This window comes from Herpailurus yagouaroundi, unplaced genomic scaffold (assembly GCF_014898765.1).
Source record: "Herpailurus yagouaroundi ecotype Mexico unplaced genomic scaffold, PumYag 140, whole genome shotgun sequence".
Classification (NCBI taxonomy): Eukaryota; Metazoa; Chordata; class Mammalia; order Carnivora; family Felidae; genus Herpailurus; species Herpailurus yagouaroundi.
The window spans coordinates 18,554,170-18,572,614 of NW_024412395.1; the positions used below are offsets into that span (position 1 = coordinate 18,554,170).

At 35.3% G+C, this 18,445-nt stretch overlaps 1 protein-coding gene across 11 annotated transcripts in view; it reads left to right on the forward strand.

Moving 5' to 3' along the window:
* The window catches only part of CCNT2 (cyclin T2), a 41,997-nt gene extending 23,604 nt beyond the window's left edge, over positions 1–18,393 (forward strand). For 5 of the 11 annotated variants that reach the window (XM_040474905.1, XM_040474906.1, XM_040474911.1 and 2 more), the window contains 5 exons: positions 2,355–2,417; positions 5,596–5,641; positions 7,254–7,417; positions 11,624–11,694; positions 12,217–18,393. In XM_040474905.1, coding sequence (XP_040330839.1) covers positions 2,355–2,417; positions 5,596–5,641; positions 7,254–7,417; positions 11,624–11,694; positions 12,217–13,644 — 1,772 coding nt within the window. In that variant the 3' untranslated portion in view covers positions 13,645–18,393. The other 6 variants (XM_040474907.1, XM_040474908.1, XM_040474913.1 and 3 more) reach the window with 5 other exon arrangements.
* Positions 18,394–18,445: the final 52 nt, after the last annotated feature.

Sequence of the window (18,445 nt, forward strand, 5' to 3'; positions counted from 1 at the left end):
TTTTTTTTTTTAATTTCATTTGGCATAATTTAATTGAATGGTAAACATAGTTTTCGTTGTGAAAGGCTGTTGCATATGATTGTAATGTGCACAAGTATTCATGGCAGTCTTTGCTCTCATAGCACTTGTAGTCAGTTTTTAATGAATTTATCACATCATTTTTAATATGACATAGTGTAGTTATTTAACCATTCATCATCCCCTTCTAAAAGTTATATTGTCTTCAAGTTTCATGCAGTTTAAGTGATCTCTAAAGATTATTTATTCTGATCTTTAACTTTACTTATGAGGAAATCGAGGCCTGAGAAGGTTTATCTTGTATAAAGTCATATATTACTTCTGGAAGAGCCTAGCGAAGTGTGATGGAATCACATGGGCTTTATGGAGATCTTGGTTTAAATCTATAGGCCTTTGACTTGCTTTGTAAACTTAGGCAAAGTTCTTTGATCTTGTGTACCTCCATTCTGTATATGCAGGATAGAGTAATAATGTCTTAAGTCTTAACATTGTGAACTTAAGAATGAGAGATAATGTATAAAAAATGACTACATGGTGTATATGTCATAAATAGCCATTATTCATTATGGTAGTTATTTCATATGTTACTCCGTTCCCAATCATTGAAGAGAAGTGCAGTAATAGTCTCTCTCCCATCATGACAGATTCTTTTTATTAGAAAAGTAGTTTGTTTGAAATAGATACAACTTATTTGATGTTGTAATAGTATAAAAAGATACAAAAATAAAAGTGAAAATCTTATTCTCACCAAATCCACTGACTTAGCATGTTATTTTTTATATAAAATTATATAAATACGAAATGTATAAAGACTTGTGTAATAAAGTTTGAAAGGAAAATTATATTATTTTAAGGGGAACATTAGAATTGACAGTATACATCTCTGGCTTTGATTAAAGTATGGTTTTGCAGGTTTAATTACAGTAGAAATATAAATAGATCACACAACAACTTTATAAATCTAGATTACCTGTGTATTAGGATGTCACTCGTTTACTGCTTCTGAAGATGCTAGATGTGACCTCCACTTTAAAAAAATTTTTTTTTTTAATCTTTAGTTTTGAGAGAGAGACAGAGTGTGTGCAGGGGAGAAGCAGAGAGGGAGATACAGAATCTGAAGCAGGCTCTGAGCTGCAGCACAGAGCAGGACGCGGGGCTCGAACTCAAGAACCGCGCGTGACCTGAGCTGAAGTCAGGACACTCAACTGACTGAGCCACTCAGGCACCCCAACGACCTCGACTGTTTAAAAAAAAAAAAAAGCCTGCCTTACCTAAGGGTTGAATAGACATTAAAAGCTCTTTCAGCATTTTATCTTTGGTTTTAGAAAAAGTGATTTAAAGAATCTTGAGGCTACAAGGTTTACTTGTCTTAATCACTTTATTATTAATGAAACGTAGTTATAAACTAACTGGTTGAAACCCTTTGATTTAAGGCATACTAAGAAAATAAGAGGACCATAAATCATTGAAATGGTCTTTCTTCCCACTATGGGGCAGATTATATTTATGAAACATACCCTTTTTACATCTTATAAAAAGGAGAGTTGGAATACATTTTAAAAATACATTACATGGACACCTGGGTGGCTCAGTCAGTTGATCATCTGCCTCTTGATTTTGGCTCAGGTCATGATCCTAGAGTCGTGGGATTGAACCCTGCGTCAAGCTCTGTGCTGAGCATGGAACCTGCTTAAGATTCTCTCTCTCCCTCCCCCACTCACACGCATGTGCTCTCTCTCTCAAAACCTAATATATTATGTAATTGAATTATTTTATTAATGGTTGTATTTTTCATATATTTCAGTTTGTTTTTAACCTGAGGGTAATCGTAATTAACTGTAAATCAGAATTTTTTTTTAAATTTTTTTTTCAACGTTTTATTTATTTTTGGGACAGAGAGAGAGCATGAACGGGGGAGGGGCAGAGAGAGAGGGAGACACAGAATCGGAAACAGGCTCCAGGCTCTGAGCCATCAGCCCAGAGCCTGACGCGGGGCTTGAACTCACGGACCGCGAGATCGTGACCTGGCTGAAGTCAGGCACTTAACCAACTGCGCCACCCAGGCGCCCCTAAATCAGAATTTTTAATAACTATTACCGTAATCTATAAATAACTTTGGTATCAGTTTTCCTAAGTGGACATTGTTTTTGAAAAGAAATTATTTCTCATCGTTGATGGTATAATGAGCATGTCAGTGACAGAAAATAACTTTGCCTTTGGATCTTTTTAATAATGAACAATATATTATACATTTATGGTTGTGCTGATGAATGGCATTTCTCAGTCAAGTATTGTAGTGTGATAAGTGATTGGGAAAAAAGTGCTTTTCATTTCAGGTTTTGAGATCACCATTGAACATCCACACACAGATGTGGTGAAATGTACCCAATTAGTAAGAGGTAAGTGATCTTTGAAATTTCTGAATTAAGTGTTAATACTTTTTATTGTCTATAATTGATTTGAATGAGTTTTATTAAAATGGGGGAAATACCATTTTGAAGCAACATCTTTTGTTATTCTACATCTACCTATTCATCTTCTTCTGTATGTGGTGAATTAGCTTCCTTTAAACTTAGGTGAGAATCTTCCAGTAAAAAAAACTAGAGGGCTTCCAATTAATAGGACTCTCTCCACCTACTTATTAGGCTAATAAGCCAGTTCCCATTTTAGTTAATGTTTAAGAAGTTGACCATTAACACATACACACAGAAAATTTCTGGTTTCTGTCAAACTTTCAGTGACCTCTAGGAAAATGATGACAGTTTAAGAATTTGGAGGCCATCCTCATGTCTTTCAGATAAAAATTGTCTTAGCAGATTTGCCACTTTGGAAATGTTTTCCCCATATTCATTAGAAAACAACAGATTTAATACATTTTTCAAAGTTCTGTAGGATTTCTAAAAATAATTAACTTTTTGTGTGTAATGGGGAAGTATATAGTATGATACAGGCAGCATGTGATGTGCCTTTTAAGCCTTTTAAAACAGGAGTAGGAACTTTTTTTATTTGCTTTACTGCTTATAAAGCATGTGGTACACACTTTTCTACTCTTGTTAATGAATTCTATGTATCTGTTCATGTATCCCTAGAAATATTTTTTACATAGTTGCATGTTGTTACACTACTTCTTACTTCTTTCCTGTTTGCCATTTGAAGTGTTACTGTACTAAGAGCAACCACTTGGAACCTTCAGTGTGCCTTTTTCTGTTACTTTCTTTTTTGAAAATTAAATTTTGCAGTTTCATTTTTTTTACCACCAGACTTCTTTTCTTTAGGTTTATTCTAAACAGAATGGGTAAGACTTTTGAAGGCCTTTTTTGATTTTTAGTGTTTACCTGAATAGTCTCACATTTTATTCATTTTAAATTGAATTCATATTACCTACGTAGGATTTTATTATGTTAATGGCTATATTTAAAACAAACAAACCTGTTGTCACAGTGTCATTGTTCAGAACTGGACTTCTGAAAGAAAGTACCTTGTTTGTTTGTTTATTTTTGGTTTTTAATAGCTAGCACCTGTTATGACTTGCAAAGTAGAACATATTTAATTATGGTTCCTGTTCTTCAGGGTTATCTGAATATGATTGATAGCACATTTTTATCCACCAAATTACAGTGTAGTATAGAATTCATATAGATAACTAGTGTACATGTTGAATTTAAAAAAAAAGCCTTAGAGTAAGCTATTTCTGTTAGAATAATGGAGAGCCATATAACTTTGCTCTAAACTAAGCCTGGTGAAGAAAGACATTTTTATAGCTTAAAATACATATACACAGATACTTTCATAGCTTAAAATACACACACACACTTAGTAGGAAATGAAACTGGATTTTCAGCTTGGTATTAAAGTGACATTTGAGTCATCGTTAAGATCCTTAAAGTTTAGTAGCTGTTGTACGTGTTCTCATATATCTAAAGCTAGAGACATGAAGTCCATTCATTTGCAAAGTTGAATAGTAAGTTTTAAAAACATTCACAAAAACTGCAAATTTGATATTTTATCCAAAACAGAATATTTAAATCTAATTTTTTGTTAATGTTTAAAATGTGATCAATTCTTAAATTGTAGTGCAAATTTTATATATGTTTAACTTCATTTTGTCTGACTAACATTTCAGGTAACTATGGTTTACATCTCACTCCATTTAAAAACATTGTTTCGTGTTTGGTGTCTGTTTTCTTTGCTCTGTTATAACTTTCTGCTAACAAAAGAACATTTTTCCTGCATTCTTCCTGTGTTGCACACTGATTATTAATAGGTTATTTTGAATTTAGATATATTCTGAGGTGAAAACTGCTATGGCAATTTAAAATTATTTTCACTTCCTTCTCTACATATTTTGATTCTTTGTGGGGATGGGGGGTAGTAGTGGTTTGGTTTCTTTAAGGTTCTCCCCACCACCCCCACCCCAAGATGAGAAAGTTGATATTATGCTACTTTGCTGAAGAATTGGCTAATGTCATTTTACAGGGACCTTTCATTTCTGTGATTTCTCCTTCCCTCCCCACCAGGAAAGAATGCCATACATAAGTCACACTGCCTCCAAGACATCTGATGCTTTGACACTCTTCCTTAGCACAACTCTGCTAAGCCCAAATCCCTTTTGTATACCTTATGTTGGTGATCCACATGGGGCAGCAGGGATTACAGGTGCCACGAATAAAAATAGAGGGCAAAGAATTTGAGGCCTGTTAGAGAGGGGTGAGTTGAGGTGAACTGATCCTAGGTGAGCAGAGGGGAAAGGTACATCAATGATTATGAATGTAATTGGGGGAAAAGGGAAATTATAGCAAAAGAATCCCCGTTGGGAAGAATAAGAAAGCAGAAAAAAAGTGAGCGGGGTACTACTATTTTCAGTTTCCATGACTTAAACTAGTTGTTAAAAATTGCTTTTCTTTTGGGGACCAGTGCTGAAGCATCCTGATTGCCTAGAGTATGTGTATCTTTTCTAAAGTTGACAATTGGATACTGTAAGAAATATATATGCAGTGGAGTTTTCTATATCTACGCCCTTGGGATGTTTCTAGGTTGTTAATTCTCTGTTGATGCTTAGTAGCATGAAAAACAGCAGTTTGTGCTGTCTTGAGTTTGGGGGGTGGGGGTTTGTTTTGTTTTCTTTTCTTTGGATGGAAGTACTTAAGCCAACTTAAATATGATGACTGAGGATTAAGTCTGGCAGGCAACTCTTTGTATTTTGTACTAGACTTCAAAATCTTTTCTTCTTCTTCTTCTTCTTTTTTTTTTTAAATCCAGGAGAATGCTTTATTGCAACTTTTAGCTGACTAGATGCTTAACTTAGTAACAAGTTTAGCCCTTGTAACTGGCTAGCTAAAAGCAAATCGGCTTGTTTCTCAGATCTTTGGGGGATAGCAAGAAACATTTGAGTGAATGTTGTTGAAGATTTTCAGTAGTATAGAAAATGATGGCGCTCTTGTGATATTTGTAAGTAGTAAGTAAAATTTACTTTTTGTGTACAAAACTTTGAAGTTTTTGTTGTGTTGAGAACTTTTTGATGATAGCACATTAGAGCTGACAGTATTGTCTTCGTTTTTTTTTTTTCTTTTCTTACAGCAAGCAAGGATTTGGCACAGACATCCTATTTCATGGCTACCAACAGGTTGTTATCCTGACCCTCTTTGTTGCACTGTTGTAGCACACTATAGCTTCCTTTAATGCAGGGCCCCCTCAATGTGTCTCTTACCCTTGTTGCAACAGGAGACTGGACCATCTACTGTGGTGGTACCTTCCTGTCTGCTTTGCGGTGTATTGTACAAGGGACTTTTGGCACAGAGGGGTTAAATGCACATTGTGAAGTGTAGTGGTGCTTTCTGATGACATATTCTCGATTTGTGAGTGCATAAGTCTAAAATTGGTAGCCTGAATAGCAGCTAAAGATTACAAAGAGCTAAACTTAACGTAGAAATTCGAGCAACTTGGTAAGTATAAAGCTATTTCTAGTTTACAATTATAGTTAAATGACAATTTTTTAAAATTTCACATTGATCCAATTTTAACTTTAAAATAATCATTAAAGTTTTTTTAATAAATAAAATTTATATAACTTGGGTTTTTTTCCAGATAATACCCACTAGTAGTAAATCAGAACTAGCCAAGTCCTGTCAGTGCCTAGATTTGCAGAAATACAATTTTTACTTTAAGAAAACTTAACTTCCTTTTCATTTTACATAAAAATTTTGGTGTGGGTTTGCAGTTGATGAACATTTTTCATCTCCATCAATTCTGAACTGAACTGACAGAATAATTTTTTAAAGCATTTAATATCTAATACATAATTCTGTTCTGGATTGATTATATGAATGCCTTAAATTTGTTTTTTAAATGGGTCATTGGGGAAGAGGGCACCAAAGTAGCATTGTATGGTCCTTAATTTCTTGTGACACTGTTTTAACTTTTATTTAAAACTTTGGATTGGCAAATACCAATATATTTTCTTAGGTATATGTTGTTGGGATTTAACTCCTATCCCTAGGAGTTTTGAACGACAAAAAGAAAGTACTAAATTTAAAACTTTGGTTAGAAAAGGCATGCTGTAACGTGTTATCACATGCCCAAATTTGGGACATAAAGTGGAAGGAGAAAAGTAGCGTTTTATAGTATTTAGCAACATTGGGCCTTGAAGCTGTTCACCAAAAGGTAAGTTTTCTCTGTGGCTTTGCTGAAAAGACAGAGGTTTACATAGATAAGTGTTAGATTCTCTTTAACTTACTTGAGAATTCTGTTAACCCACATCAAATGGTGGAATCCCTGATTTTGACTTCATTCTGTAATGTGATGTTGAAATTACTTGGCAGTTTTATGGAGAATCTTCTGCTTTTTCTTTACTTTTTTGCCATGACATTACAAAAGAAGCAAAAATACCACAAAAAATTAAGATGTTACACTTGCTTATGCTGATTATTGGAAATATGTCTTCCCTTCCTTTTATAAAGAAGTAAAAGTACTTCAAAATTTAGAAATATTAATATATTACTATTGATAAAATATTAATATAATGCTCTGGGAGTCACAGTGTGGAGAATGTTCATAATCTAGTATTAGAATTTTATAACTATAGTGTTAGCTTTTAATTTAAAAATAAGGTTTTATACTCGACTTGAAGAAAACCTTTATAATTATGTTTGTGCTCTAATCTTACTGGTAAATGTTTTTCTTTGTTTTACATACTTGAATTACTATGGTTCTTCGTTTTCAAACCTGCTCCACAACAGTCTACACCTTACCACCTTCTGTCTTCAGTACAAACCAACAGTGATAGCATGTGTATGTATTCATTTGGCTTGCAAATGGTCCAATTGGGAGATTCCTGTGTCAACTGATGGAAAACATTGGTGGGAATATGTCGATCCTACAGTTACTCTAGAATTACTAGATGGTAAGTAGAGAAAAAGAAATTTTTTTTTTTACATTGATAATATTTTTTTATTATGGAAAATTCTACCTACTTTTGTATAGGTTTGAAAATAGCGAGTCTCCGTAGACTCATACTTAAGTGAACAGTTAACGATTCTGGCCAATCCAGCATCTCCCTGTCCCCCTGTAGTTATTTTGATATTAATCCCAGATCTCTTTATTAATATTTGTGTTTCAAAAGATTCCTCAAAAACATAACTATAATTTCATTTTAACAATTTGGTAATAGAATTTAAAAGTATAATTTACACGATCAAATGAACAGGATGAAAATAAGGATTTGTTAGCCTAAAGAAAAACAACTAAAAAATAAAAACTTGAACATATTTTAACCACCAATGAATATCTATAGCCCTATCAGGACTTCTCAAAAAACATTATGATTTATAATGCTATAGGTTGACAATGCAAGAATCTCAAAGTCGGGTATAATTTATTGTAGAAGATGTGAAGCTATGAACTAAAGGTATTTTCAGGGTAACATTCCTTGTTCTGTAGTTCCACTGATAGTGAAGTGTGTCATTGTTGCCTTGTATTATTAAATATGAATTGAAAAAATCAGGGGTGCAGATTCTGTAAATTGTGAACCTGGAATTGAGTCTTCTGATAAGAAATTTCTTTGGTAAGAAATAAGATGACCAGAGGCAGGAGAGATTCTTGGGGATTAAGACATTTTAGCCAGATACTGTAGATTTCAGAAAGGAAATAGATTATGCTTCTTGCCTAAAAGATATACTGTTAGGTTTTTGGCTGCTGCTTTTTGTGAGCTTTCCCCAACTTCTATTGCAAGATTGAAGCTCATGGGAAAACAATTTATATCTATTCCTATTGAGGACATCTGTTACATAGAGACCCCTTTGGGTTTCACATGTGATCTTCCAATAAAATTTCAACATGTTTCTGTAAGCTAGATGTTTCTTTTCTCTGATGAGCCAAATAGTAATAACTCTTTCAGAGTTTATAGACTCTTTGGTCTATGCCAACTACACAACTCCTGCCCCTGTAGCTGGAAAGCAACCATAAGCAATACGTAAATGAATGGATATGGCTGTTGCAGTAAAACTTTGTTTACAAACATGGGGGTATAGGTCATAATTGTGATAGTTTGCCTTCCTTTTTTCTAAAATATGCCTCCTTTTTAGATCTCTTGATTTTCAATTTTTGTTTCCTCCGTGAAAAATTTCATCCAGTGTATGTATCTCGTACTATATTACTGCCACATGGTTATGCTCTTTTCCTTACATTGCCAGAGGTTTTTTAAAGTTTAACAAGAGAAGGAATCTTCAGTGAGTTAAAATGGCATCTTTTAAAAACCAGTGGGGGGCGCTTTTTTTTGTCATCTGTGACTTGAAAATTAGGTTTTCTGTGCTTCCATCTTACTTTGGCAGTTAACAGATGAGAAGAAGTAGGCATCGTCTGAATAAAAATAGTTTATATACATGGTCCTAAAGTAAAGGTCACAAAAAGCAAGTGATCTGCCTTTTATACTGCTCCTAAATTGTACTTAAAGTTTTTTTTGACATGACAGAGGCTACCCAAATAACCATCTGCTTCTGTGCTGAAAAGGCTCAAGTTTATTAAATTGGAGAGCCACTGAATATGAATCTTGGGACATGTAAGACATTGACAGTTTCAACATGCTATATAGCAGCCTTTCTCGGTGTTTTGATCACAAAAAAAGAAAAAAGTAACAAAGTTTAAGATATATCTGAATTTGAATCTGGTGTTGAAGCATCAGTGTTTACTGAAATAATTCATGTAATGACTCTTCCAAAAACAGCTTTGGCTTGGACTTGGCCTGCCTGTAATATTTTTTGTTGTTGTTTTTGTTTTATAATTAATAACAAACCCTCATCTGTTTTTTGTATTTAATTTTTTTCTGTATACTTAGCCTTGAGAGAAAAAGGCTCTCTTTTAAGGACCATACTGTGATTTTTGTGTATATAACTAATATATTGGCAGTGATTATTTGACAGATTCTTTTGATTGTCCATTGTAAAATTTAATAAGAAAGTAAAAACAAGCCTTATATTTTATACCTGCTATGTAGGCAGGTTTGGGACCAGAAAACTTTTTAAATTTATTTATTTTGAGAGAGAGCAGCACAAGCAGGGGAGGGGCCGAGAGAACGGGAGAGAGTAAATCCCAAGCAGGCTTCGCACTATCAGCACAGAGCCCTATGCAGGGCTCTATCCCATGAACCATGAGATCATGACATGAGCCAAAACCAAGAGTGGGACGCTTAACCGACTGAGCCACCCAGGCACCCCTGGACCAGAAACTTGATGTGCATTTAATCTTTGACAACCAGGCTGTTAAAGAAATTGAATCAAAACAATTTCTTGTTAATTTTGAACCCAAAATTATTGTGTATCTGCTAGATTTATTAGTGTCCAAGTGGAAAGGTGTTTGTTTGCTTATTTGTTTGAAATTAAAGAGTAGTGGTCCAGGCATTAGATAGCTTTCATTCAAACTGAATCAGAAAGTTCATGAATCTTGAGCAGGTTATAGTTATCACAGCTTATAGACATATAATAAATGCTAAGTTTTTGCATATTTTTTACTTTAAGATAAATTCTGTATGGTCTTAATTTTCGTTACCAGTTTAGCACGTTTGCCTAGAATAGTTTACAGAGAAGCTTACTATGTATACTAAAAAAATAATAAATGAATCTGTGTAGTCTCTACTGAATTGGCATTATTAATATTATGTGATACTATAATTCATTTGACTGGTATTGATATTTGTCTTGAGTGGTCAATAGCCTAGTGGTCAATGTCACTATTTGGGGGTAGAAAAGTATAGTTCACCATAACCACACCATTTTGGAAGTGAGTCATTTCTCTGTGATCCTAAATTTAAGGGAAAAATGAGGTAAAAATATATGACCCGGGTAGTTTTAATAATACGTTAATAGTAATGATTGCTAGGAGAATATGAGTGTAGGTCGAGGAATTCTTTTCATTTAACTTTGAAATAATTTTAAACTTAAACTACAAAATAGTAGTTTCTATATACCCTTTACCTGGTTTCTCTAACGTTAACATCTTATAAAATAATACATGATTATCAAAACCAAGTAATTAACATTGATACAGTAGTAACTAAATGACAGGTTTTATTTGATTTCCTCAATTTTTCTGTTGTAGGATCCTATGTTCCATTTGGTTGATGTGCCCCTTAAATCCCTTCCAAACTATGACAGTTTTTCTATCTTTCCATTTTTTTATGACCTTGACATTTTGAAAAATAATGGTCAGTTATTTTATAGAATGTTCCTCAATTGGACTTTGATGTTTTCTCATTATTAAATTGAAACTTTGTATTTTTGGCAAGAATACCACATAACTGGGAAATGGGTTTTGCGTTACTCAGTGCACCTTATCAAGGAGTCTTTCATATATCAAGGGGTATATCTTACTGGTGATAATGATAACCGTGGTCATTACTTGGTGGTATCTGCTGGGTTCTTCCATTGTAAAGTTACTGTTCTTTTTGTAATTAAATATCTTGAGGAAGGTATGTTAGGATTATACAAATACCTCCTTTTCCTTTAAACTTCTGCCCATTAGTTTTAAAGAATCTATCGATGGATCTTGCCTGCAATAATTATTACTATGATGTTTGCCTAATGAAGATTTTCTATTTGGGGGGAATTTTTTTTTTTTTTAAATTTTTTTTTTCAACGTTTATTTATTTTTGGGACAGAGAGAGACAGAGCATGAACAGGGGAGGGGCAGAGAGAGGGAGACACAGAATTGGAAACAGGCTCCAGGCTCTGAGCCATCAGCCCAGAGCCTGACGCGGGGCTCGAACTCACGGACCGCGAGATCGTGACCTGGCTGAAGCCGGACGCTTAACCGACTGCGCCACCCAGGCGCCCCATGGGGGGGGGAATTTTTTTAATGCTACTAAATTTTCCAGAGGTTCTGAGTAAGCATGGGGGCAGGGGGAATGATATTTATTCATTCATTCATTCGTTCATCTGTGATTCATCTTTGAAAATAGTTCAGATCTGTGTCTAGTTCTTTATTTGCTGAAGGTTGAATAGGAGGGTAATAGTGAAGTAGATGAAGTCTTGAGGCCCGCTTTTTAATATTGCCCACTTGAGAGAAGTATAAATCCTAAAGACACCTTCTAAGTTTTAAATTTAAATTTTATTTTTAGAGCTAACACATGAGTTTCTACAAATATTGGAGAAAACACCTAGTAGGTTGAAGAGGATTCGAAACTGGAGGGTAAGAGAATTGGCAGGGTTTAATAGAATATCAGTTTGTCACTTATCTAACAAGTACATAGCTAACCAGTTTGAATTTTTTGGTTAAATATTCTTATTTCCGGTATTGCTAACTAATTACAGTGTATCATAAACTGCATACACTCAATAGTTTATTCATCTGCTGTGTCCAGTGGACTTTGCTAATAAGTACTTTATAAATTTCTTGTTTAATTCTCACAGTGATTATAATGGAAATATTCTCCTTATTTGACAAAAGGGCAAATTAAAGCCTAGACACGTTAAATTACTTTCTCAAATGCTGGGCTAGGATTTAACCTGTATCTAACTCTGAAACCAGCGGTTACCACTTTATATAGCCCCCTTTTGTGCCTCTAAATAAGATAGTTACTTACTGGCAACATAAAGCCTTGAACCCCAGGTGGTTTTGTTTGCATATATTTAATAGAGATTTTTATAAGGCAGAGAAAATTGTATTAAATCCCTTTGCTGTCATCACTTCTTTTGTGTTTTATTTAAATAGGCCAATCAGGCGGCTAAGAAACCAAAAGTAGATGGACAAGTTTCAGAAACGCCACTTCTTGGTTCATCTTTGGTCCAGAATTCCATTTTAGTAGATAGTGTTACTGGTGTGCCTACAAACCCAAGTTTTCAGAAACCATCTACATCAGCATTCCCTGCACCAGTCCCTCTAAATTCAGGAAACATTTCTGTTCAAGACAGCCACACATCTGATAATCTGTCCATGCTAGCAGCAGGAATGCCAAGTACCTCATACAGTTTGTCATCACACCAAGAATGGCCTCAACATCCAGAATCAGCAAGGACAGAACAGATGTATTCACAGAAACAAGAGACCTCTTTGTCTGGTGGCCAGTACAACATCAACTTCCAGCAGGGACCTTCTGTATCACTGCATTCGGGATCACATCACAGACCTGACAGAATTTCCGATCACTCATCCATTAAGCAAGAATATACTCAGAAAGCAGGGAGCAGTAAACACCATGGACCAATTTCTGCTACTCCTGGAGTCATTCCTCAGAAAATGTCTTTAGATAAATACAGAGAAAAGCGTAAGCTAGAAACCCTTGATCTGGATGTAAGAGATCATTATCTAGCCGCCCAGGTAGAACAGCAGCACAAACACGTGCAGTCACAGTCAGCCAGCAGCAGTTCTGTCACTTCTCCCATTAAGATGAAAATTCCCATCACAAACCCCGAAAAACCTGAAAAATACACAGTGGATAAGAAGGAAAAGAGTGGATCGCTGAAATTACGGATTCCGATACCACCCGCTGATAAGAGTGCCAGTAAGGAAGAACTGAAAATGAAAATAAAAGTTGCTTCCTCAGAAAGACATAGCTCTTCTGACGAGGGCAGCGGGAAGAGCAAGCATTCCAGCCCACATGTTAGCAGAGACCATAAGGAGAAGCACAAGGACCATGCCGCGAACCGCCACCACCCCAGCGGGCACAAGCATTCCCACTCCCACAGTGGCAGCAGCAGCGGTGGCAGTAAACACAGTGCCGATGGAATCCCACCCACTGTTCTGAGGAGTCCTGTTGGCCTGAGCAGTGATGGCATTTCCTCTAGTTCCAGCTCTTCGAGGAAGAAGCTGCATGTCAATGATGCATCTCACAACCATCACTCCAAAATGAGCAAAAGTTCGAAAAGTTCAGGTAGTTCATCTAGTTCTTCCTCCTCTGTTAAGCAGTATATATCCTCTCACAACTCTGTTTTTAACCATCCCTTACCCCCTCCTCCCCCTGTCACATACCAGGTGGGCTACGGACATCTCAGCACCCTCGTGAAACTGGACAAGAAGCCAGTGGAGACCAACGGTCCTGATGGCAATCACGAGTACAGTACAAACAGCCAGCATATGGACTACAAAGACACATTCGACATGCTGGACTCGCTGTTAAGTGCCCAAGGAATGAACATGTAATCATTTGTTTAGGTCCATTTTTCCTTTACTTTTTTAATTTAAAAATGGTTAGAATGGAAAACTTCCTCCTGATCTAGCAGTGGTGACACCTGCTATTGCTGCCACTGTTTCAATATTTGTAAGTGCTGCTTTATTCTTCATTCTGAAAAGAAGAGATTATAGTAAACAAGTCTTTATCTCCACATATGATAGTGTTATAAATACTGTAAAAGCATGGAAGGTGCAAAACTCAGTATTTCTACAATTGCAGCTAAGAACATTAGGATGAATGGCTGGCTGCTTCTAGGAATATAAGATGCCTCAAGCATTCATTATTTATAATTTGAATACTGTAGCTATTTTATGTTGTTGTTGCTTGGCTTTCGAATGAGTGTAAATTGTTTTCTTTTTGTGTATTTATACTTGTATGTATGATTTGCATGTTTCGATGATAAAGGGATAAAACAGTATACTGACAACTGTTTACAAGAAAGTGGAGAAAAATGTACATACATTTTTGTATGTTTAGATATTACCATAAATACTCAGGATTGGAGCTGCTTGTAAGTATAACAATATAACTTTATTTTATCTTGTCCGAGTCCATCACTAATCTAAAACAAAGGTGGCACTTTTTCATGTTAACCTTAAACTCTAGGCCTTACTGGAAGCCACTGAAGGGGGACACTTCACTACAGATGGGTATGCAGTGCCACAGATGGTCATTTATTTACACTGTGAGGCACTGAACTTTTGCCTTCAGAGCTTCTGACCAGGTTGGCTGCTGAAATAGCCCCTACTTTTCTGAAGGCTTGAAGAGGAAAAAATAAAGTTTACATACTCTTGATGTGAAGTGCATTTTAAATGTGTGTTGGCTTGTTGCAGTACTATAAACACAGAGCTGTTAATAATGGTTATGTAGATTACTGTGATTTGAAAACTAAACTCACAAAAACTTATATAGTGAAGAATTAGTAAGTTTTTTTCTTAAATAAAGAACTTTAACACTACATATTTTACCAGTAAACAGGGATTGCTTTTCCTTTAGTGTTCAGAATGACACCATATTCTTAAACATACTCCTCCCCTGAAGTGTGTTCGTGTGTGATGCCATATTTCTTTTTCAGGTAAATGCAGTCTTCCTTCTAGAAATGAAATTAAACCTGTCGCTCTCTCGGTTCTTTTATATTCTTCTAACAATAAATACAAAGAAAAGATCATTGACTGTGCATTGTACCTATATATACAGCTTATGGTTGTTACCAAGAAGCTCTGTGAGAAAAAAGGGTTAGCCTCCAGGTGAACAGCTAGTGGAGGTTTTCCGTTTGTTGCACATCCCAGTATATTCCTGTTGAGGTCAGGTTTGCACAGTCATCTAACTTCTGAACAAACAATAGACTTTAACTTGTTTAAAATTTGTCTGAAACACCAATAATGTGGCTCCAGTTTCTCAGCTAATCTTGAATTTATTCTGTGGTAAATCTTTGAGCTGTTGAGTATCTTTAGATGGGGTGAATTCAACTTTTGTTGAACTAAAAACTGTCTTAATTTTTTCCTTTATGTATATGAATTATTTTTGTTAAAAAGCCACTGATACGTGCACAATTGTAATTTTACTCAAGTATGTTGCAGTTGTAAATATTAGAGTTTAATCTCGTGCTCTACTTTATTTAGCAATTACTTAATTTGCCAGTAGCTCTATAATTTTTTTTAAGATAATTGTTCATTATTTTGTCAATGCTATTTGAACTTAGGATACTAGGAGCCTCTTTCCAGGGACTTTGCCTAGGGAGCATGTCCTAACATTTGTTCTTGTCTTGCATAACTTTAGTAATCTTTGTCATTACGTGTAACTTTGTTGCTCTGTATGGCATATTATTGTATCCATAAACACAGTAATTTTGATACAGTTCTACTTTTACAGTGGTACATAATTCGAGGACTAGTATAGAATTAAGCTGAGTGCAAGATGAGGGAGGGAAGGGTTTTTGTTCTTGGTAATTTAGATGTGAAACCTCTAAGGAGCTATCATGTGAAACGACATAGGGTGGTTGTGCTACTGTATAATTGGGGATGATAATACCAGGAATTTTAATAAGATTTTGTAAAGAGTATCCAAAAAGTAGTGAACTTATTTTCAGTATGACATAGAAACAATGTGAATATTTAAGGTCTGTGACTATACTTAAACTTCACTAAGAATTTGCAGAACTGTTTCGAGATGTGGGAATAAAGGTAATTTTGTTGAATCTTTATTGGTGCTAATGATGGACAGTTTAAAAGGTAGCTAGTATATATTGTTATGGGTCAGTACTTATTAGTACTTCCAGAATTGAATTTGAAATGCTATGTATTCACTTTTCACTCTGTAAATGTAATTCTTTACGATGACTTTATTTATTAAAGGGCAGCCAGTTGTAATTTGTACAGGATTGTGTGAGCTATTCAAACTCTTTAACCTCTGAACAGGATTATAGCTTCCAAATGCACCGTGGGGATGAATATGAAAATCCTTTTAAGTTTCATTTCCATTAAATGAAAACCCCTATTACTCATATTACTGTTAATTTGCTTTACCCATCTCATTTGCATAAAATAGTTCATCAGTCTAGTCCCAATAGGCTCAACCAAAGAAAAAGACTCCAATGAATGGACGTTATTACCGAGTCTTTTTGTAAGTAGCCATAAGTAAACCAAAATAGTATCATCAAATTTAGGTATGAAATTCCACATGTGCAAAGTACTGTTAAGGTGATTTACATTTTTGATGAGATTTTTTTAAAATATTTGAAATATTAAAAAGCATTATCTTTAAACATCCTTTAAAAGAGTGATTCATTTTTTTAGTTGTCTTTTCCCTAGGTCATAGTTTTCTTACCTTTATGCAGAAGCACATTGCATAGAAAGGCTTTACTTCTACCTCTCTAAGTAGTTTTCCAGTATTGAGCTGTGCCCCCCTATATATTTGCCTTAGCTACTTTAAAATATGCTTTCGGAACCAAAAAGCAAAGGAGAGTTTGTTTTTCACTGAGACATTCTTGGAGGCCTGCTTAACCAAACTAGTGGTGATATCCTTTAGTGGCACAACCTTGCAAAATGCCCCAATTCCTTCTTGTTTTACCTGAGGTTCGTTTCTTAGGTTTGTCTTTGGAAGCAGTTAAAGGTGCGCCTTGGTCTTTCTCTGCATGTGCAGATGCATTCTGGTTAGAATCGTTGATCCACATTTCTTCCATGCCATGTGAGAGGTGCTTGCATCACTTTGTTACCAACAGGTTATAATTAGGGTAGGAGACCTTATATTTTTGGCCTACCCTCCTCCAACTTAACGAGATGACTAGTCTCCTTCAGAGAACCAAATTTTAAATGTGTTTGTTAGTTACCAGTTGCCTTGCCTTAAAGCATTTTGAGCACATTTTTTGGTTAGATTTGAGAATTTAAATTGCTGATTTTTATTCTTTAACCAACCTTAGAGATAAACCACTGCTTGCCTATGCATCACTGTTGTGTACTGTAGAATTATCTTTGGTTGATCAGATATTTTAGGGTATTTTGCATTTACTACGGAAATAAGGAGGGTTGTTTTGGGGTTTGTTTGTTTACATGGTAGTAGTATCTCTAAAGGAAGACAGTTATGTTCTCAAGACACCTCATCATTCCCAAATTTTATCTAATCAGTGAGCAGTTGTTTCTTGCCTAGTACTGTGCACTTTTAAGATCTCTTTGCTGAGAAACATTAGAGAGCTCTTGTGGAAGAATTCTTGATTCAGCAGTCTCTTGCTCAAGAGGCTTTCTTGGAAGGCAATAGGGTTTGCTAACTGTATTTACAGATGAAGGATCAGTTAATCCCATGCCCAGGTAACTTGCATTAACTGAGCTAACAGAATGATACTTGTTAATTTTGTGTACCCATGTATTTATGATAGGCGATTTAGAAAACAGCACATTCTGTCTCTGGCGTCCTAGGGTGTGAAGTTATGATACCATCATATTGAGAATTCACAGTTTCGTTAAGATCTGAAATTTGATTGCTGTAAGCTGACGTATGTAAGTCAAATAGAAGTTTGCTTGTTTTGTAAGGGAAGTTTGCCTTGGAAACGTCTGTCTTTATAATAGAGATGATCTTGCCAGTGGGACTGGAATGCTCAGTGTTTGAGGTCTGATGCCGTGCATCTATTTTTTATTCCACAATGTTGATGTGTGCGCTGCCAGCTTTTGTTTCTGTGACTCCTCTTAACTCTGTTCTATGTAGTTTACTAGTATCTATTTTCACCTGACAGATTCTTTAGACTAGGTTGATAAGCAAGACACATTGAAGGTTGTGTGGCTCCAGCTGCGAGTAATTGTGTTTTCATCAAGGTGAGGTAACCCATTCCCTGTGATTCTTTAACCCCAAAGGAAATTGAGGGCTAATTTTCTTTATTTCAAGCTTTTGGGAGGAAGCCTTCCTTAAAATTTGTTTAGTAGTTGGTTTAATTTGATTGCCTGTTGTTTGTTAAGTAATGAGTACGTTCTTTCTTTCAAGGTGTGTTTTTCAAGTGGATTTACTTGGTTTGTAAAACCTCACTTGTACTCATTTGTTGTCAGCAACGATTGGGATTTTGTTTTCTGAATGTACTCAAAACCCCCAAGGACTACTGAATAGGGTGTTTGCTAATAGAAAATCCAAAACAGGAATGTGTATATGTGGCATGAATTTGATTAGTCATTGAATTTCAGCTCCGTATCTATTACGAGGAATTATTAATAAAATGTGTTTATTGAAAATGTCAATCCAAGGCTCTAACATGTCTTGTTAATGTGAATCAGAGATAATTTTCAGTCC